At 36.3% G+C, this 22993-nt stretch overlaps 1 protein-coding gene, 1 non-coding gene and 1 pseudogene across 12 annotated transcripts in view; 1 reads left to right on the top strand and 2 right to left on the bottom strand.

The window, feature by feature from the left end:
* Positions 1–22993, top strand: part of TANC2 (tetratricopeptide repeat, ankyrin repeat and coiled-coil containing 2) — a 364297-nt gene that overhangs the window by 179091 nt on the left and 162213 nt on the right. For 7 of the 11 annotated variants that reach the window (XM_058703491.1, XM_058703489.1, XM_058703486.1 and 4 more), the window contains one exon: positions 13896–14006. The exons of the other annotated variants lie outside the window; for them this stretch is intronic. In XM_058703491.1, the coding sequence (XP_058559474.1) occupies positions 13896–14006 (111 nt within the window). The remainder of the gene's footprint in view (positions 1–13895; positions 14007–22993) is intronic. 11 annotated transcript variants of the gene reach the window in all.
* Positions 877–987, bottom strand: LOC131498709 (U6 spliceosomal RNA). Its single transcript, XR_009255578.1, has one exon. It is a non-coding gene; the product is annotated as a U6 spliceosomal RNA (small nuclear RNA).
* Positions 6213–13242, bottom strand: LOC131498028 (large ribosomal subunit protein P1-like; annotated as a pseudogene).

Raw genomic sequence — 22993 nt, 5'->3', positions numbered from 1 at the left:
GAATCCATTGCCCAACTGAATGAGCCACCCTGGCATCTCTGAGATGACTATTCTATAGTCCTTGTCTTCAAGGAGCTTAGAATCTGGTAGACAAAAATAATAGAGGATAACAGAATTTAAACTTGAAATTTAAACCAGAATCTTGGACCCAATGTCATACAACATACTTTTAATTCAGTTTGTAAAACATTCAGAAACTAACCACTAGGTTTCTCATACTATAAGCACTTCTTCAACTTACTGTACCTTTCAACATCATACATACAAGAGGAACTATACTAGTACTCTTGGGATAATACATATTCCACTAAAGAGAGTAACTTCATCTGTTAAATAAGAGCTATCCTTTTGGGTGCAGGGAGATAAGGAGGCAGAACTGAGGCAAGAAACATGAGTAGATTACTTCTTGAAGTTTGATGTCATAAATCACTGCCTCTAGATGCCGAACATTCTGGTCAGCATCTTGAAATTCACTTTGTCCATCTCCATGTTCCTCCATTGCCTATCACATCATCACCATCATCATCATATACTAATAACCACATCATCATCTAGTAGTGAGCACATTCTGTGAGCAAGGCACTATGCTCATTGTGTTAAAAAGATGAGTTCATTTAAATCTTTACAATATCCTTGAGAGTTAAGTGGCATATTATCATTATGATTGCACAGACCACTTAGTTTAGAGATGTTCAAAGGTCTGTTGTGTGCATTATGGTTGATCCATGAGTCTAAGATCCATATTTTAGTTTCATCTCCAGGGATAGCTCAGTCTATGTCCTTGAGTCGCACATTATGCTTCAGCTGCCTATTTCTAAAGGATAATAAATATTAATATCTTCCATTTTAGCCTTATATGCACATTACTCTTTTATTTTTTTTATGTAATGTTTCGCAAATATGCGTATCATCCTTGCACAGGGGCCACATCCTAATCTTCTCTGTATGGTTCCAAGTTTTTAATATATGTGCTGGCAAAGCGAGCACTACACGTTACTCTTTAAATGTAATCCTCAGGGCACCTGGGAGGCTCAGTCGGTTAAGCATCTGACTCCTGATTTCAGCTCAGGTCATGACTTCACGAAACCATGAGATTGAGCCCTGCGTGGGGCTCTGCATTTACCTAGCAGAGCCTGCTTGGGATTCTCTCTCTCTCTGCCCCTCCCCCACTCATATTCACTCTCTTTCTCTCTCCAAATACATGAATTAAAAAAATAAATATAAATGTAATCCTCATAACTCCTAAGAGATTGTGGCCCACACTTTAAAGATGCAGAATCTGGGGCCCCTGGGTAACTCAGTCAGTTAAGCATCCGACTCTTGATCTCTCAGCTCAAGTCTTCACCTCAGGATCATGAGTTCAAGCCCTGCATTGGGCTCCGCACTGGATATGAAGCCTATTTTAAAATAAATAAAATTAAAATTAAAATTAAAAAAAAAAGATGCAGAATCCAAGCTTGGAAAAGTTGAATAATTTGTTCAAGACCACATAATATAGGTAGTGTGATGCGAGTCTCACTTGAAAGACCTCTTTTAATCACTGTGTTCTTTTCTTTATGCTACTATTTCTTTCCCCCTACTTTCTCATAGACGTAGGTAAAAAGATATGAATTATAGATGTAATATTTCTGTCTCAAAGATACTAAAGAAAAAATATTTTTCCTCTAATTTACAAGAGATAAGGTCATATCTACGAATTTTTAGAATATTTACATCTAACCTCATACCTTATAGTCCTACCACATGTCTGCTCTGTTATTGCATAAATTGCATATATAAATATGTATATTTTTAGTTACCTTTTACATTTTTTAGGAGAGGAGAGTCAGTTAACAAGGGAAAAACTGTGGCTAACATTCAGATTCATGTTAGTGATGCTGCTGTTCTCAGGCATCATACTTTCTCTGTTCATGTAAAATGTTGCTCAGTGAGTTCACTTGCCACTCTTAGGATCTAAGTATCCCTTCAAAGGCCATATTTTATTTTATTTTCTTAAAATTAATTATTTATTTACTTATTTTAAGAGAGACAGAGCATGAACTGGGGAGGGGCAGAAAGAGAGGGAGAATCCCAAGCAGATTTTTTGCCACCAGTGTAGAGCCCAACGCTGGGCTTGATTGAACCCACGAAACTGTGAGATCATTACCTGAACCAAAATCAAGTTGTGGATGCTTAAGGGACTGAGCTACCCAGGCGCCCCTTGAAGGCCATATTTTAAAAAGAGAAGTCAGGGGCTCCTGGGCAGTTCAGTGGGTTAAACGTCTGACTTTGGCTTGGGTCATGAACTCGCGTCTGGTGGGTTTAAGCCCCATATCAGGCTCTGTGCTGACAGCTCAGAGCCTGGAGCCTGCTTTGGATCCTGTGTCTCTGTCTCTCTCTGCCCCCTCCCCTGCTCATGCTCTGCCTCTCTCTCTCTGTCAAAAATAAATAAACACTAAAAAAAAGAAGTCATTAGTCATTTTTAGCTGTTTTTTGTTAGCATTAATATTTTATATAAAATAAAATAATCGGAAAGGCCATAATGCTTTGAAACTTGAACAGAAGTAGGATTCTGATAATTTTTGGCTGCATTATTTTTGCTTCTTGTATTTTCCAATTTTCCTATGATAAAACATGTTTGTGTAATATTTTAAATTTAAATATAGTTATATTCCATAACTACTTTAAAATTCAGAGGTTGTGGGGCACTTGGCAGGCTTAGTTAGTAGAGCATGCAGCTCTTAATCTCGGGGTTGTGAGTTCGAGCCTCATGTTGGGTATAGAGATTACTTACATAAATAAACTTTAAAAAAATTCAGAAGTTTGCCTGACAAATGTATAGAATTGCTTATATCAGTAAACCAGTAATCACGCATAAGCCAGCATAGCAAAATTTTGAAATTTGGAACTCCTTTTTATATTATCAAAAACCTAGTGCTTCTTCAGATTTATAGAAATGAAATCTGGTATCCCTGATATTTGAGTATTGTGTTGGCATATTTATTTATTTATTTTTAAATGTTTATTTATTTTTGAGAGAAAGAGAGACAGAATGCAAGCTGGGGAGGGGCAGAGACAGAAGGAGACACAGAATCTGAAGCAGGCTCCAGGCCCTGAGTTGTCAGCACAGAGCTCGACGCAGGGCTCAAACTCACAGACTGTGAGATCGTGACCTGAGCCGAAGTCGGACACTCAACCAACTGAGCCACCTAGGTGCCCCTGTGTTAGCATATTTAAAAGGCTTTTCTGAACTCAAATTATTGATTTGTATATGCAAAATACAATATTACTAAATATTAAAATAGGTAATTGACATCCATATTGCCTTATTTTATCACATATACCTTGAGTTTGCCATTCACTGAAATAGATAATGTTTACACCATGAGTTGTAAGGTACAGTAATTTGCCTTTTTCTAATCATGTGTGTGGGTAAACGAAGACTTAAATCCCAATTTCTTCTTGAAATGAGAATTTCTATTTAATTTATTCAAAATTGGTTGAAGTATGTCTTATAGTAATGTCCTAAAAGTTGTTGTGATCATTTTTGGAGTAACCATTTCTTTGGAGCACCATGTTGTCTCCATATTTATTGCTTGTATGGTCTGTCTGTATATCAATGTGTCTAGTATATCCTTTTGTGTAGCACAACATAGTTGCATAAAAATAGAAATTACATGGGAGGTTCAGACGTACTCTTGAGTTACCTTGGATACAGCTTAGAATCACCTATTTTCTTAGGTCTTCAGCATTAAACGGATGAAGGACACATATCGTGTACCTCCAAAGTAAATGGATAAACATAACTAGTTAAGTCATTTAACAAATAATAGTATTTGCTCTGTGCCCTGCACTACTGTAAGCATTACTAAGACCGCAGCCATACATGAGACAGACAAAGGTTCTGCCTTTCGTTAGCCACATTGTGAATGATAAACATCTGGAAAATGCAAATTAAAACAGCATGAGATACTTCTTCTTCCCACTATGATGGTGTAACCAGTCCTGGACTTGCCCTCCCACTAGAAAAAGCTGTTTTCAGACACTGGACAGTTGACAGTATGATAATGTGATCCCTGAAAGGAAGGTGGAGGGGACTAGGTGAACCCTGGCTTTTATCCTAAATGGGATAACTCAAACAGAGAATGATAGTCTTACTAACCTGAGGAAACAGATCAGAAATTTGGGGAAGCCAAGGCAACTGAAATTTACAGAGTACTGAAGAATAGGAAGCTAGCAGGAAGGGAACTACAAAATTCTGCAGAGGGGTCCTTTTGAATTGTTAACTTAATACTGAGTTGCACATAGGTGGGGTGAAGTTCCATGAGGCTGGAGAAAGAATAAATACCAGGGAGCTATAAATTGAATAATTCCTAGAGTTCCCACAGGAATGGGAAATTCTTGTTAAAAACCTGGAGCATTCAGTAGAGATCCAAGAAGGTACACACTTTGATAGTAAGGCGAAGCTAGCAGTAGAGTAAAAAGTTACTCCAGACCTCCCTCAACAAAGCTTTAAGAAAAAGGCTTAAAAGGATCAGACTGATCTACCAGTGACTTAAATGCCTTGGTTCAGAAAGCAGCTGCGTAGCCTTCCTGACATTGACTTCCTCTGTTAATGCATCCTTCAAATATCCCTGAATGTGGAAGAGCTTGTACACAGCCTAAGTGTCTTCTAGTGTTTCCCTTTTAACACAACTATATTCTTAACATATTTTGTTGAATATTTTTTATGGAAAATGAACCAGTCATTAAAGCTAGAATTAAATGATTATAGTGTGATTATAATGATGATGATTTATATGTTTGTTTTATGAGAGTCTGAGTCTTTCAGGTGATTTATAGTGTGATTAACATTTATAATATCCATGAGTGCTTTTTAAAACTCACTTTTAAAATCATTTGTTTTATTAAAACTCTTATTTGTAATGCTTGCCTTTGCTTTGATTTTCTACTGTATACTGTTCATTTAGCAAATAATTATTAACCAGCTACCATATGCAGACAGTATTCTAGGCACTATAATCTAAAGCATTATATTTGAATGAAAAAAATATATAGATTTAGGCTAACTTTTGGCGACGTATGTTCAGCTTATTTAAAAGAAAGAAGGCTAAATTTACACAGAATTTGCTGCTTTGTTCATTAGTTCTGTATCTTCCATGAATTTCCAAGCTATGATGTAGAATATAGCAAAGAATAATATGTTTTCACCAAAATTTATTCCCTTTCCTCCGCACACAAGTAAACTATATAGCCCAGCCTTTTGTGCAGGTAGGTGTGTTATGTGACTGAATTTTGAACAATAAGAATATAAATAATGTATACAAATTCCAGCTGGCTATAAAACCTTCACATATGCAATTCTTCCCCCCTTTGACCTCTGACCTCTGGTTTTTAGCTTGATGTGGAGAACCCACAAGAAAACTTGAGGCTTATCTTAGGATAAGGAGCTTCCTACCGAACACCCATATTGAGTGAGAACTCTATCGTGTTGTATTAAGCCACTGAGATTTTAGTTCTTGGCCTACCCTGTATAAGGAGGAAACATGATTGTACTGTGACTGTGTGGTGTATGTATGGGAGAGGACGGTTTTTACAAATACGTAAGTGAGTTGAGAGACTTGGGTCTTTCTCAACCAGTGTGTTGTGTACACCAGTTCGTTAAGACGAAAACACTGCTCTCTTCCTTTTGGTTCTGTTGCTGGCTCTTGTGCTTGAACAATTGGAAGGGCTGCTTTAATCTATATACTCTAGATCCTATCTCGATCTCCCTATCAATCTGTATCCTTTCTTCCATCTCCCTGAAATAAAATACTTTCTCCCCTTCTCCATCTTTTCCACCTTTCCTTTTCTCTTTTCTAAATAATCAGGGGCAAATGTTGTTCAAGGTTTTCTTTCTGCGCCATGTTTGATGAATGAGCATGATGAGACACCCTTCACATACTTGGAAGTGTGGTACACAATTTAGAAACTATGACTGTTAGAACCCACTAAGCACCCATCACATGTAAGCACGACCTCTTGATTTACTGTCAATTTAACAGAATAATAAAGCTTTTCTGTATTGACATACCACACTTGTTTAAGGATACCACAATACCCTGCACGTAGGTTCTTTGGAGGTTGTGTACTATGTATAACTGATGTGCTCTGTGCCTTTTTCCCCACCTTCTTTTTTTTTTTTTTTTTTTTTTTGAGTTTAGCTTTTTTTTGAATATGTTACAAAGGAGGGATTAGTCAAAAAGACCAAAGCGCACGTCATCATCAGACTCCTCAGATTCTTCTTTCTTCACTTTCACTTTTCATCTTCTCAGCTAGGGCAGCCGTGGTGGAGGGGACAGGACCTCCTGCTGGTGCAGATGAGGCTCCCAGTGTTGATGTTGACCAGGGAGTTTGTAAAAAAGCCTGGCCAGAAAGGTTCAACCTTTACACCAGCTGTTTTAATGAGGGCCTTGATCTTACTACCGTCCCTGACCTTCACCTCATCGTCATGCAGGATGAGGGCCAAGTAGATGCAGGTGAGCTCCCAAGGCAGAGGCCATGGTGCAAGCAAATGATGGGCGGATGCTGTCAGGCATGGTGCTAGTTGCTAGTTGAAGTGAGGTCCTAACTTCACCTTGGCCTTCGCTTCCTCAAAGGATTGAGCACCTTAGTGGCAGCTGAGGGGGGCCTTTTTCCCACTTTTGACTTCTGACCATGCCATCAGTGGCTGTTACAAGTATATAGAACTGGATTGGCCCTCCTGAAAAGATGGCAAAAAAAAAAAAAAAAAATGTTAAGAGGAGACTTCTCTGATTAATCAAATAACTAGATCACCCAAATGACCATAAATCTATTCATATGAGAAGTCTTTTTTTTAGCTTATTTTCACCATTTATAACAGTTATCTCCTGAGTCTCTTATTATCTTTAATGCCTAACCAATATCTCAATTATGACTGAAGTAGCTTGTGCTTATTACCTAAAAATATTTCATCAGCTCTATTCCTTCATATTGGATACCAATTTAAATGCAACTGCATTTATAGTGTGATTATATACCACTCCCATCTCAACACAGAATGGAAGGAAAATAGAGACTTAAATTAGTTACCCAGTTGAGATGCAGTTTAGTACAGTGCATGTTTCTCAAATTTCATTCATTGGCATAGTGTCTTCATGATTTTTGCCATACTTACAGCCAGACTTTTTTACCTAATATTTTTGAACTCCATGCTTTTATTTAGATAAATTTACTTTAAAAGAAACTATATATTATTAGTCAAACTGGAAAGTCAGTATCACATGCTGTAACTATAATATTAACCAGAACATTAATTCTAGCTAAACACTTTACCTACAAATGGCACTGTTACGGAAATCTTTTCCCTCCTTCTTAAAAAGGGGAATTAGCTGGGGCACATGGGTGGCTCAGTCAATTAACCATCTGACTCTTGATTTGAGCTCACGTCTTGATCTCAGAGGCATGAGTTCAAGCCCTATGCTGGGCTCTATGCTGGCTGTGGTGCCTACTTAAAAAAAAAAAAAGAAAAAACGAAGAAAAAAAACCCCAAAACAAGGAGGATTAGCTAGTATTAGTGTATTAAAATTTTCTTCTGGACCTATTTAGAAGGATGGAAACATAATTGAAAAAGAAATAACATTATCACCATTTCATTAGTCAGAATAAGCTAGACAGTGCTGTCATAACATCACCCTTAAAAATCTCAGTATTTAACACAATGAAGGTCTATTTCTAGTTTACCCAGCAAGCCTGGGCAACTCTCCAGGACAGCTGTTCTTTATATAGTGACCCAGCAATTCAAGCTGCTTCAATCTTGTATCTGTACCATCTCAACAGAAGACTTCTCTGATTTTTATGTCAGAGGAGGAGACAGACTATATCATGCAGGGCCTATGTCACCTGTGTTCCCATTTCATAAGCCAGAACCAGTCACATAGTCCTAAACTTCACAGGAGCTGGCAATTGCAGTCACCTCTGTGCCTAGAAAAGAATAGAAACTAGGATGTTGGGAGGCACTAGGACAGCCCACCATACTGTGTAATTCACTGCTATTTACTGCCAATTTTATAGATCATTTAAAGTAATCTCCCGTTGGGGCGCCTGGGTGGCGCAGTCGGTTAAGCGTCTGACTTCAGCCAGGTCACGATCTCGCGGTCCGTGAGTTCGAGCCCCGCGTCAGGCTCTGGGCTGCTGGCTCAGAGCCTGGAGCCTGTTTCCGATTCTGTGTCTCCCTCTCTCTCTGCCCCTCCCCCGTTCATGCTCTGTCTCTCTCTGTCCCAAAAATAAATAAAAAATGTTTAAAAAAATAAAAAAAAAATAAAAAAAAAAAATAAAGTAATCTCCCGCTAAAATGAGTTCCATACCTTGAAGAACAATATTGTTAATGAAACTATAAAATTCTAATTCAAAAGACCTGGATATGGTTTTGTAATCTACCACTTAAATACTGTGATCTTGGGTAAGAGATCTTGTGGTTTCTATTTTCCCATCTACAACAGAGTTAATGTTTTCCTCATAGAAAAATCATGAAATTTGAATGAGTTTAGGTAAAAATGTGAATGAAAGTATAAAATAAACCGTGATATAAATTTTAGCATCCTAAAATTTGGCATCCTCTTTTCTTCAAGGTGTTGCTTGTGTCATTTAAGCACAATCATGAACAGTAATTAATTAAACCCAGCATTGAGTGGGGGTTAAGGAGGAGGAAATAAAGAGTGTCACAAATAGTATCTCTCCTCCTTCTCTCCCTGCCCCAGGCTTCCACTTCAGGAAATTCATGGTACCTAAAGGTTTATTTTCTAATAAATGTTTAGGAGCTAAAATGTTACAAACATTCATATAAGATTCTGCCTGTGAAAGCTTTGTTAAAAACTGCTTAAAATACAGTTTTCCCTTTCCAGATCAATTTTCCACTGTTTTTCTCTAACTTCCTTAATAGTTCTACAGTTCAAACATTTTACTCCTGTGTTTTCCTCTAAGAGTTTTAGAATTTTAATTCTTACATTTAGGTATTTGATCCATTTTGAGTTAATTTTTTAATAGGGGGTAGATATGGATCCAACTTAATCCTTTTGCATGTAAATATCCAGTTTCCCAAAACCGTTTATTGAAAAGACTATCCTTTCCCCATAAAATGGTCTTGGTATCTTTGTAAAATCATTTGACCACGAGGTTTATTTCTGTCTTTATGGCACAGTACCACACGTTTTGATGATAGTACGCTTTATAGTAAATTTTGAAATAATGAGGTATAAGACCTCCAACTTTGTTCTTTTTAAGATTGGGTTGGCTATTCAGGTTTCCTGGAGATTCTATATGAATTTTAGTATGAATTTTTCTATTTCTGCAAAAAATGTCATTGGGACTTTTATTAGGATTGCATTGAATCTATAGATCACTTTGAGAAGTATTGCCATTTTGACAGTACTAGTCTTTGAATCCATGAACAAGAAATGTCTTTCCCTTTATGCGTGGCTTTAATTTCAGCAACAGTTTCTAGTTTTTCAGTGTACAAGTCTTAAGCTTCCTTGATTAAGTTTATTCCTAAGTATTCATTTTGTTGCTATTTTAAATTGTTTTCTTAATTTCATTCTGGGATTGCTCATCGTTAGTATATTTTTATGTATTGACCTTGCAATTTTGCTCAGTTTGTTTTATTCTCAGTTTTATTGTAGAATCTTCATCTTCATTTAAGGAATGTCATCTGCAAACAGAGATAATTTTACTTATTCCTCTCTGACTTGATGCCTTGTATTTCTTTTTCTCCCTTATAGCTATAATCTTTTTGCTGTGCTCTCACATTTGACAATTAATTTGTCTTAGATTAATTTTACTGAATATGCTTTTTATTGTAAAACCAACTTTGTGGAAACAGTTTCTTGGTACTTTATGTTTGTTCTCATCTTAAATGTATCCTTCAGTTCTCATTTTCCTGATCCTGGCTTTGATTTGGTCTCCCTGCAGACCTATCTCCCATAAGTATTTGAGTCTCATGCCAGTTCCTTCCTAAAAATTGCCTTCTGCTTTGAAAACTTCATCGAAGGCAAATACTTTAGTAGTTACTCAGTTACTTAAAATCCTTATTTTAATGCCTTTATACCTGCTTGGATTAGGTGTGCTGCAACATTGTCTACAACATTCCAGTTTACAGAGGCACCAACAGAGGCAGATTTTTCTCTTTCACCATTAACACTCCTTTGTGATATATCTGATTGTGTTTATTGCCCGCCCCTTTGTCTCCTCCCCAAGGGATCTTGGGAGAATTAGTATAGAAAATACTGCTCTCCCTCTCCAAAATAGGCCCCACATGATGGATACTTATAACTTGGGACTCTTTAAAAAATAAACAAAACATAACACAACAGTTATACTGCTAAAATAGTGACTGGAAAAAAAATACAAAGCCTTAACTTGTACCATATACATTAATACTCCTAGAGATGAGGCCTTGATTTATATCTTATTACAGCTTTTTTCTTAAGAAAGCCCCTTTACTGATCTGCTATGATGAGGTATTTATAGATACTTTTCTTTAATCCAATATTCACAAACTTTAGCGTGTATCAGAATCATTGGAGGGCTAGCTAAACACAGAGTGCTGGGCCCCAACTTCCGCAGTTTCTGATTCAGCTGATCTGAGGTGGGGTCCGATCATTTCCATTTTTAACAAATTCCCAAATAATGCTCTGCTGCCGGTCAGCACATTTTGAGAACCAGTGATATAAATCATACTATGTAATTTTCTTTCTTTTTACACACGTACTTCTCATTGTCTAACCTAAGCCTTTTTGGTTTGGGTAGTCTGCCACCTTCTAAGTTATAACATGTTTTCTTCAATATTATTTCCTTCTCAATTAAAAAAAAAAAGTTGGTGATATCACTGTTCTTGTCATTCCCCTATGACACCTTAGAGGTCTTTGTTTTAACCCCCCTCCCAATACACACGCAATTCAGACTTTCCAAATCATGCTGAATGTGTGATGGTGGTGATGATGACAACAGCAAAAACAGTAATAAAAACAGCTAGCATTTACAGAGGATTTATTATGTGCTCACATTGTTCTGAGCATTTTATTTAATTAAAAAATTTTTTTTTTCTCTGCGCTCTCTGCAGAGCCCAGCTTGGGGCTCAAACTCACGAACCATGTGACCATGACCTGAGCCGAAATCAGGAGTCAAATACTTAACTGACTGAGCCACCAAAGTGCCCCATGAGCATTTATTTTAATTAATTGGTATACTCCTTACAATTCCCCCATGGTACGTGTAGGTAATGTTATTAAGTCCAAATAACTGATAGGAAACTTAGAGAAACATTCTCAGCTAGGAAAAAGTAGAAGAGATGGAATCTAACTTGAGCTTTCTGGTTTTAGGGCCCAGACCTTAATTCCTATGCTACCCAACCCCTCACTACTATACTACCATGTTCTGTCACAGTAAAATACCTGGTTTGGTTTTGGAATCCTCCTACCCATCTCATTTGAGCCACTTTTTTAAAACCTATCTGGTAAACCCTTTGGACACAGAATTTGTGTACCCAGCTGAATTCATCTTATATGTCATTTTTTTATGATGAAATATCTTAAAATTCTAGGCTTCTGAGCAAAATATTGTGTCCAGTCTTCCAACCTGACCTTTTATGTTCTCCACTGAGTACTATTAAGACTATGGACAACGTGTCATACCTATATTGTACCTCCTGTGTTTGATTAACTTACAGATAGCACTAGGTTTTTTATAATTTGGATGAGAGCAACATTATAATCTACCTTAAAAAATCACGTAAAGTCATTATTACACATGTATAGTATCCCATGGATGACAATAGGTATGTAGGTAGGAAAGAAGAATCAAATGCCGTCTATGAGCTGTAAAGGTAACCTCAGTTGGAATTCCTGAGAAGGGAAAATCGAGACGTCACCCTGGCATTGAGCTTCACAGATCTCTAGGATCCTGCTTTAATCCCTTGACTCCACCTCATAATTCTTATACATTCCTCATACCCCCCCTTATACATTGCTCCTGCCATCCTTCAGTTTCTTCGTTACATATCTACCTTAAGTTGCTAATTTTTGTCTGTCTACTATTTTAATTATAAAAAATGTTATTAAGATTTTTAGATATATAGTATCCCTTGAGCAGGGACCAATGCTGTCTTTGTCAGAACTCAGCAGGTAAAATAGTATTCTGCTGCTATGATAAAATAAAACAATAAAATTCTAGTAAAGGACTTAATAGCTTTTAGAATTAAATTATAGTAATTTCTTCTATACAAATCAATACTGGATAAATAAAATGTTTCATTATTTTTGAATTGGTTGGTGAGATTGTAATGAAAGAGACTCTAGTGGCTATTAGTAGCCTGCAGATCTGCATATATAAATCACTTGAGATCTTCATTTGTGATAGTGACTGTTAAAAATAGGCTCAATTATTACAGTTTTAGCAGAGGTGAGAGCTCTGCTATTCTAAAGCTTGCTTTTGGCAGAGAACCATACTGTTAGCACCCTTAGCTCTTGTTGCTATGGAGACAGTAACAAGATTTACTTTGTTTTTTAACATACACTTAAAATATACATACATATCTTAAGATTTAAAATGTGATTTAGTTGCCTGTAGGTTTTGAGTATTGGCACATTTCAAAAGTACTTTCTGTATTTTATTAATACTTCATTATTTTTATCCTCCAGAGAAAATAGAGAAGAATTCTGGCCAGTATAATGACAAAGTTTTATATTACTTTTTACAGGGTCTCTTAGGAATAACTTAGAATCCTCTGTGGATCAGTAATGGATGAGGATTTTGAAGAACATGCAGAAACTTTTGAAAAAAGTAATGTGATCTTAAGCACTCACATGTCTTGGACACCTATAGTTATGACATAAATAAAACACATACAACTCAATTTCAGATTCAACTGATACTTTTGAGCCAGTGTTATGCTAAGCACTTTCGCCCCGTTGTACTTTATTTAATGGAACTCAGTTTGAGAGTACCAAACTAATCTTCATAATTTTAACTTTTAATGTATTAAAGTGATTATTTAAATGTATATCACTAGTGTTCCTTAACTCTTCCCCAAAAATCAATAAATAGAATTTATACAAGCCTTTAATAAGTAAAACTTTCAATTTGTGAAGTATACTTTTTATTTCATTCTTTATAAGAATGAATGGATTCCATAGCATAGAATATTACTAATCCAGGGGAAGACCTTGTGATTCTATGTGTAACTAAATCACATTACTTTACCTGTAGCATCCGGTGTCAGACTGGCATGGCCTAGATAATACCTCAGTCCACTAGCAGTTTTGACTTTTTACCTTAAAAGCTGAGCAGTCAGGTGATTGATTTCCTTTTAAGCTAAGTAGATTAATCCTAGTTATGGTATTTATCACAACTGTTATAGTAGTTATTCCTGAATAAAGAAAACCTTTGATCACAATTATTATAAACAAATTTTAAAACTTAGCCCTATACTTTCCTCAGTTAATACTTGTATTTAATGGCAAAGGAAAATAAAAAGCTCTTTGCTTTATAGAGAGAAAGTAGCTAAAGGTAATAGATAGTTACAACTTAGGCTCACGGTTTTGAATATTAGATTTTAGCTCTTCCAGTTTGCAGTGACTTCTTAACAAGACCCATCTCCTCTATGAAGAATGCAGTTAATTTTTTTTTCTGGCACAAAAAACTAGGGTAACCTGATCTGAGTCTGACAGAGTGTGTCGTTCATTTAAGTGCTTCCATCTGTTGCCTGCTGTTCCCCTTACTCATGACCCCTCTGTGTTTCTCTCTTTCCCTTCTCTTTCCCTGTTTCTCTTTTCTTTTTCTTTCTTCCTTACTTTCTGTTTTCTTTTCTCTCTCTTTCTCCTTTTCCCCTCTCCCTCTCTCTCTGTCTCTTTTTTTGTCCTTAGCCCCTCTGAGGAAGGCAAAGTTTGTTGAGAGCCCACGAATTCCAGAATCCGAGCTTGGCTCACCAACCCTCGCTTCAGCTCAGAAACTGGACGTGGATGCATACTGTCCTGGTAAGCACGCATGCGAAGTGTCTGCTTTGACAGAGGGAGGTTCGGAGCAGGCCCGTCCAGCAGGGCAGTGTTTAGCATGTATATTATTCATAAAAACGTATCCGTAACCCCTTTTGCAACTGATCGCATATTTTCCATATTAGAACATAGTTTTTACTGAATATCCTTTTTGAATATTGATAGAATAATGAGTTAAGTGTGGAAAACCATTTCAAGGATAATTTTCAAAGGAATTAAAATAATTTTGGTAGATAGTTTTCAGGGTGATTTTTGTGATTTGAGATACTTGAAGAAATACTGCTTTGGCCATGTGCAAACAAGAATATTAAAGATATGAATAAAAAGGTTCATTTAACACTAGCCCTTTATCTATGACCCACTTTTTCTAATCCCTATTGGATTTCTGGACAATTACAAAAAATAGTTGTGATGTTGGAAACATTAAACTTAAATTAGAAAAGAAACCTTATAGGTTCCCAATTTGGACTCCTGGACATTCACTTTTAGAAATACCTCTTCTCATGAATGGCCTGTGGGCTGTGAGCACGTGTGGGAGTTCACTAAAACCCTTCTCTTGTGGGAGCCAGGCTGAGACAGAGTCATTATCAATGCCTAGATTCTTACAAACCAAGATGAGTTGCCTGGCAACATCCTTTACACTCACTCTACAGTGAGTCTATAGAGATGTGTCAGAAATGTTCAAAGATCTAGTTGAGGATACAGACCAGAGCTTTAGTAGAGGGCCTTAGAAGACTTGGTTTTAGGTCTTTTGTTTATTCCTGCTCATTAAAATTGATGCTAAACCACAGAGAATGAAACCACTACATATTTACAGCATTAGGGGTCAGCAGAATAAAATAATTTTTAGTTCTAGGGAATGTGTCAATAGCTCTAGTCTGAAATGTCTGGATAATAGAGCTCTGAAGTCAGATGAGACATGTTTCCAAAAAAAAAAAAAAAAGACTAGGCGAAAACCTGGGCCAAACTTAATCAGAGAAATTGATTGTATGAATCAGTTTTCAATATTGAAACACCTTGGGGATTTTACTTTGAGGCTGCAGAATCCTGGGCTTCATCCACTGTTGTAGAGGACTGTTTTTAAAACAAGCACGGTTATATATTAAGAACCAGCTTTTCTGTTTCTAGAAGGAACAGAATAGCTCTTTAAATGGCACGGTAGCACATTGTCAAAAGAATCTTTTTCATGTTTTGAGGTACTGTCACACTGCCTGGGCAGTGGAATAGTGTGCTTTGCATTTCTTCATGCAAATTTTAGTGCAATAAACTAAATAAATGTACTAATTCCCTATGCCTGCCTTGAGTTTTGGCAGAGAAACCGTCAGAGGCCTTTTCTTTTCCAGATTTGCAAGTCAGAATGTCAGGGAGACTAATCTTTCACTTCCTGATTGCCTATCTGACATCTTTAATCTAATGTAGCTATTATCGGCAGAAGGCAAGGTAGTTGCTGTTTGTGGCAATGCCAGTGCTGAATCACTATGAAAAATCTTATCCACGTTATTATTTATGTATGTTTCCCACAAATATGAATCTTTGCTGAATTGGAATTGAACCAAACTAAACCTCAGTTTAGATTTTCAGAAAGCCGGGAAGAAGCTAACACATGTGCCAAAATGTTAAATGCCATGCTCCTCGTTCTCTCCATTTCTTATCTGAAAGGTTGAAAGCACAGAAACTTCTTACTCTTTTACTCTTTTATAATAAAGTTATTAAACTCTCTGAAAATAAGTTTCTACTGAGATAAGATTAGTGACCTGGGAGTTGAAGCTATTACCTTCTTCATGTACCAATACTTCACAATAACCAGATGAATCCAGTATACTCACAAAGCAAACAAACAATCCATTCTTCTTTAATTTCTCTTACATAGGATATGTTAACAGAACAGAGATATTTTATTGTATACTTCTATTTGTATCATGCAGTTAAATCTGTTGTGCTTCTTGTCCATCTGCTTTATTCATGATCACATACAAATTTAGGAAAACAGTGTATCTCACAGACACAACAGTCATAAACCAGAGGTTCTCCAGCAGTGGTTTTCCGATTTTAGCATGCTTTTGAATTACCAGGAAGGCTTGTTTAAATGCAGATTTCTGGGCCCACCCTCAGAATTTCTGATTCAGTAACCCTGGGTTGGGTTGAGGATTTGCTTGGCTCAAGAATTCCCAGGTGCTGCTGAAGCTGCTGATGCAACTTGCACACTTGGAGGGGCAGCTGGTCACAGGACTGCTGCGGGCTGCTTACAAGCAGTGCAGTGAATAGTGCTGGAAGTCTGTAGGGTTCCCTCTGCTGTTGACCTCTGAGGCATTATTCAGGATGTTGTTTCTGTATTATCTAAACTCCAGCCTTTTGATGCCTGCATTTTAGGTTGGAAGAATAAAGCTTTTGTGTCTAAGAAAGGGATATGTCTCTTGGTTTGTCCTTTTGTACCTGTGTACTTACACATAGTTTTTAACGTTGATTCCACAAAGGAAATTGTGGATCAAACCAGAACTAGATATTCGGTCTGTAAAGTCCAGGGAAAGCTACACTGGGACATAGCTGTCAATCCAGAATATTTGTTTAATAAATTAAGGAATTCAGTCTACATCTCATTAGATTCTAAAATACCTAACTTAAATTTTACTGTTCCTCAAAATCAGATTTGTTGTATGCAGAAAATGTGAGAAAAACACAAGTAAACAGTATGTTTTGGTTCTTTACTTGAAACCATGGACATGATTGATGGTGTTACATAACTGACCTACCAGAGTGTAGCGGATGGTAAGTGAACTGTGCTTGGTAATTGTCTTACAGTGCGGAAACTAAGACCTAGAGAATTTAAGTGATTTGTATAGGGTCAGAAGCAGAATTTATTGTTGAACTCTTCAAGTGGACACAGTGTGGCCCAGAAATTGATTGCCCATAATTCTATTACTGTTTAAATTCCATAGATACCCCTTAACTATCCTTAAATTAAAAAGCAGAAAATTCAGTTTTTAACTATGAAGCTGAGCTGTAGTCTGTTTTTAGGGTAACCAACTTATATCAGTGATTTTAATAAAAACAATTCCCAAGGTAAAAGAACAGATTCATCCTACACTTTAACTTTCCTGCTTATGGCACTGTTCATTAGCTGTGTGGTTTTAGAAAAGACTCTTAACCTTTTCTGACCTTCAGTTTCCTCATCTGTAAAAATGGGAGTAATAATCTTAAATCAGATTAATAAATATAAAACACTTAGCAGAAAGCTTGGTTCATAGTAAAATGCTCATAAATGCTAACTAATTTTTTTTATTATTATGGTGATAATCCTGAAGTATACCACAGGATGTTAAAGTGTTTTCTGAATAATCAGGGGGAAAAGATGTAAAGATTTAGGATCATCTTTAGTTAAATGTATGTGTTTCAGTTCTGACTTCTCCCCTGCTAGTCATATGATCCTGAACATGTCATATAATGTCTTGGTGCCTCAGTTTCTTGTCACAGTAACATTGTATATACCATGATGTTTTTCTGTAACTTAACAAATATGTATTTGTATAGATACTTGAATATATACATTCATAAGGAAAACATGGGTTGCCCAAAGAGCAAGGGAATCAAGATTTGGTTGGAAAGTCAGGAGAGAGTGGGATTGGTGAGATAATGCTCGTGTTAGCAGTGGGTATATCTGGGTGGTGGGATTGTTTTAAGTTTTGTTCTTGGGCAGCGTATGTTAGGAATGAGAGCTCAAGTTCTAGAATTAGATCTGGTTTAATTTCTGACTCTGTTACCTTCTAGCAGTAACTCCGTGTAACTTTCATAACCTTGAATTCTTTGTCTATAAACTTGTGATAAAAATAGACCTTTTTATGCTAGGTCTATCTCTTAGGGTTGTTAATTTTAAGTAAAATTAGTATATATGCCAAATGCTTGGTTCAGGCAAAATAAATAAGAGCACCTTCCCTATTTTTCTTATCCATTAATATCATTACACTTCGTTCACTTTCTAAAATTTCTGCAAAACAAATTTGTATTGAAATTTTTTGGTAATCAGATGTCACTAAAGGATGGTGATACTCTTCATTTATATCTTCATTTCTTAAGTTTTCATATTGTACATTATAATAATGCGTCATTTCAACCGTAGACCCTTGACACACGTGGCAGAACAAGTCAACAGTTTTATAGGACTTTTGACTACACGTGCAGAGTTAAGGGCCAAAGTGTAGACTAGTGTTCTGAAAACAGGCAGGATTTTATCCACACTGAATATTCTCAGAGACATTTGAGATTAATCTTTTCATAAGAGATCCTTTTCAATCTCTTTTAAAATGGCACTGTCCTTCAAAGGACAGTGTTATTTAAGGCGACAATAAAATTAGGATGTATTTGAAACTCAAGAATGGAAGAGCGTTTTATGGTAGTTATTTGGCACATATTCATATTACATGTTTTTTAATGTGTAAAGGATTTTTCCTTTGGATTTCTTAGCAGCAGTGTACATACAAGCCACTATAGATAAATGTTTTCTATAAAGTGAATAATTCCTTGAACCTTGATGATTTGTTTCATCTTCTTTCCCTTTTTTTCTGAAAACTTATCAAATCTTTGTTAGTTAGGCATGCTTCATTTGTTTTGCTTTGAATTTTATACTTAAGATTGCATATTAAAACCTTCTAATAGGATTTTTCATTGGCATATAGAGACCAGAAGCTTTTGTCTTGTAATTCACATCTTCTGTTATGTTTTGTTTATATTCCCTTTGTCTACTCTGTTGTAAATACAATAAGTATAAAGCAGGGTTTTTAATCTGAATTAAATTGGTGAGTTTTTGGGGGGGGGGTCTCTAAACTCCTTATTATACACAATACTATTCTATAATGTACATATGTACTTGTTTCTATAACAGACTCCCAACATAGTCTGTGACACATATGTTACCCATGTTAAAAAAAAAAAAAAAAGGAAAAAAGAATTACTGTTTAAAGGTTGAATGAAACAGAGGCTGTTAATGGCACAACTATTAGAACCGAAAAAAAAAAAAAAAGAAAAGAAAAAGCTAAAATCTGGACAGTGGACAGACTTGTAAATGGACTGAAGGGAATAACTGAAACACAGCACTGCCCAAATCACAATGTGAAAGTCAGTACAGAAAGTAGAGCTCAGAAGCAGAGAGAGAAACTGAACACATTACAGTGTATTTTAAGTACGAGAGACAATGCCTGATTACTGGTTATGAAAATAAGCATGCCAAAGAACTAGAATATGAATATGAAAAGCTTTTCTTCCTTACACTTCCTTATCCAGTAATAAGTTCTAACATGTTAGAAAGTTATTTCAATGGACAGATGCTTTGTTGAATAAAGTGTTTCACTTTGATCGCTTTTAGGTGTTTTCCTGACTTACATTTTATCATTGTTTAAAAGAAGAGTAGTCTCATCCCACTAACTTTTAAATTAACTTTTCTCAAGGTGTTTTGCATCACAGATTCTAAAGACTTAGCCTGTAAATGTGGTGCTTAGATCCATAAGTTAGATATCCAAAAGGACAGTTTTTCTATTAACTGAAAACTATTTCAACTTACGGTTTTGAGGCAGTAAAATGCACGGTTTAAAGTAAAATGCACTAGTGTAGACTACAGACCCTAGAGCCAGAGCAGCTGTGTTCACATATTAACTCTGTCACTTACTGTTTGTGTGAAGTTGAGCAAATTACTTACCCATAAGTATAGTTAATTTCCTTATCTGTAAAATGGAGATTATAATATTACCTACACCATAGGAATGCTGCAAAGATGTATAGATTAAAATATGTGAAATAATCAAAACAATTATGCATGTGGTCCATAGTGCTATATAAATCTTAGCTACAATTATTATAAGTTTTTGGAACCTTTAATGACGTTTTATCTAAGAATGCTGTGGGTAAGGCTATCAGCCTTTTTAGAGTACTTTGCAAAGAGGATAAAATTACAGCTATACCCTGTACTCATTGGTTGTTTTTACAAGCAATCTATTGTATATGCATAGATGCTAAGTTGTATGGGTTTTGGGTTTTGGTGTTTTTTAATGGAGGCAGTTTTTCACTGTGGTAAATAGCCCAGGCCCTGGGATCAGACGAGCTTGGATTCAGTTCTAGCTGTGCCACATATTAGCTGTGTAACTTTTATTACTTAATCTTCCTAATCTTCTGGTTCCTCATTTGTAAAATGAAGATAGTAATATTGCCTACTCCATAGGGTGTTTGTGATTAAATAAGATAATATACATAATTTACTTAGCTCAGCTTCTGGAACATCAGTTGTTAGGACTAATAACTTCTCTGTCACATGTATATAGTATTATAAACTTACTTCTGAAAATAAAGTTGGTTTTTATGTTTTATTTTCCTAAGCTGCGTATAAGTTCCTGCAGCCCAATGTCCATGTGTTTTTCCTTATCTAGAAGTGATGCGTTACAATATTTGTGCTTATGAGACTTATGGGAAGTGTTGGTTAAAGTCTATTTATTTTCATTAAGAACCCTTGAGAATAGATCCTTGTATTAGTTATCTATTGCTGTATAACAAATTACCATAAAACTTAGTAGCTTAAAAGAACAGCATTTACCATCTCACAGTTTCCATGGGTCAGGAATCTAGCTTCTCTGTGGCTCAGGGTCACTCACAAGCTGCAGTCAAGTTGACAGCCTGAGTTATAATCATCTCAAGGCTCAACAGAGGAAGGATCCTCTTTTGAGTTTATGAGTTTATATATATGATTATTGGAAGGATTCGGTTTCCTGTGGGCTGTTGAACTGAGGGTCTCAGTTCCTCACTGACTTTTAGCAAAAGGTCGCCTTCAGTTCCTTTCCATGTGGATTCTCCATAGGACACCTTACAACATGGCAGCTTGCTTCATGAGAGCAAGCAAGCAAAAGGCAGAGTAAGTGCAAGCAAAATGAAAGGGACGAGCTTTTAGAGTATGATCTCAAAAGTGATGGAGCTTCTGGCTGGCTCACTTGGAAAAGCATGTGACTTTTGATTTCTGGGTCGTGAGCTCAAGCCCCACATGGATGTAGAGATTACCTAAATAAATAAAACTTTTAAAAAAGTGACATCCTATCACTTTTTGCCATATTCTGTTTGCTAGAAGCAAGTCACTAGGTCCAATCTATACTTAAGGGAGTAAGTTGGAATTTTGAGGAAAGCTGTTCAAATCAAGCAACAAATTTTTCTTGTTTTTTTCCCCCTACATATTTTATATGTGCCATTCCATGGTCTGGAAGCATAAATCTTTCTCAGCCTCGCATTCCAATAGAAAAATTCCATATATTCCTGGTATCCTACCCTTTTAATATTCAGAAACTCTCTGCTGTCCTTCTTATAACTATCTATAGGTCTTTCCCTTGTTTATCTATACAGATTATTTACAGATTATAAATTAACTAATCTGCACTATTAAGCAATTTATAACCAATGCTCTTATATCTTTAAGTTTACTGTAATGGATTTTGACTTTTATAGAAAAGTGTATTCAATGAAAGTAATTTATGCCACTTTCATGAGGTTTGGGCTTAGAAAAATCTGTCTCGTAGTGCCCTATTAAGATTTTGATGCTGGGGCACCTAGGTCATGTGCTGACTTCAGCTCAGGTCATTATCTCACGGTTCATGAGTTCAAGCCCCACACTGGGCTCTGTGCTGACAGCTCAGAGCCTGGAGCCTGCTTTGGATCCTGTGTCTCTCTCTGCCCCTCCCCTGCTTGCGCTCTGTCTTGCTCTCTCAAAAATGAAATAAATGTTAAAAAGACTTTTTTTAATAAAAAAAAGATTCTGATGCTACAGCTAACATTTGCTGATTTATCTCTTAGTACTGATTTGTTTTTCTTGATCAACATAGAAAGAAGGAATAAAGAACAAAGATAACTTACCACCCCCTTTGAACTGTTCCTTTCTTTCCGACCACTATTCAAAAAATTTTTTCAAAGTATAACATTATTTCTCACCAATACATGGCCAGTATTTAAACATATTTGTGCTTAAAAAGCATGCACAAATCATATACCTTATAGAAAATTACTATATCCACTTACCATCTTAAGCTATATTTACTATATGAGAGCAGATATCCTTACTTAGAACAGGATTTCCTGAATTGTAATCCAGGGAACTGAGATGTTAGTTTATGCTACATGCATGACGCTAAATTACAAGATCTATGGATGTGGGACTTGTGCACCGTTTTCATCACTGTATCCCTAGTGCCCAGACCAATAACTGCTATCTAAAACTCAACAAATACTAAATGAACCAATGGTCAACTATAAAATGATAGCAACTACTAAAAATTGGGACATTTTGCAAACAAGGAAAATACCAGAATAAAAAGTAGAGGCAAATACTAGAGATAAGTAATAGTAGATATCAAGGACAGAAAATCAGGAGTATATGAAACATACGCAAATTCTCCTAAGAGCTCCTGTGTCAGATAACACGTACACACCACCCAAAACATTCAGCAGATTATTTGGAAACCATTAGAATGATGTAAGGAACAATTTGTGCTATAAGCATATCTTTTGGCGTTAGACAGATGAGTCCTTGAAGAAAGGGCAGCTACTGCAAACACATAGCTTCAGTACCACCAGTAAGGCTGGATTCCTGACCCCTCGTTCTTCAATTTCTCAGGGAGATGAAAAGAAAATACCACATTCAAACAACTGAAGAAAGTATTAAATTCTTGTGATGCGCACCCCCAAAAAATTCTAATAAGAGCTAACCCAGGAGAGTCAATTCTAGACCATTCCCCTACTTTCTTCCCTAGCACTTCAGCTTTACATCTCACATCATCAGACTGTACCAGTCACTGCCCTTCCTTGATGCAGCTTCTGTACACTCTGAGATCCTACCAATCTTTAAAGATTTTAGCTACTAGTTCACCAGAATTCCTGCTTTCCTACCCATTTTATTTTTAAAACTTACCTGCTACTTTTCATATAACTATCTGTAGGTCTTTCCCAGTCTA

This window comes from Neofelis nebulosa, chromosome 16, assembly GCF_028018385.1.
Source record: "Neofelis nebulosa isolate mNeoNeb1 chromosome 16, mNeoNeb1.pri, whole genome shotgun sequence".
NCBI lineage: Eukaryota > Metazoa > Chordata > Mammalia > Carnivora > Felidae > Neofelis > Neofelis nebulosa.
Note: the sequence above shows the minus strand (reverse complement) of the source record. Positions and strands in the feature narration are given on the sequence as shown.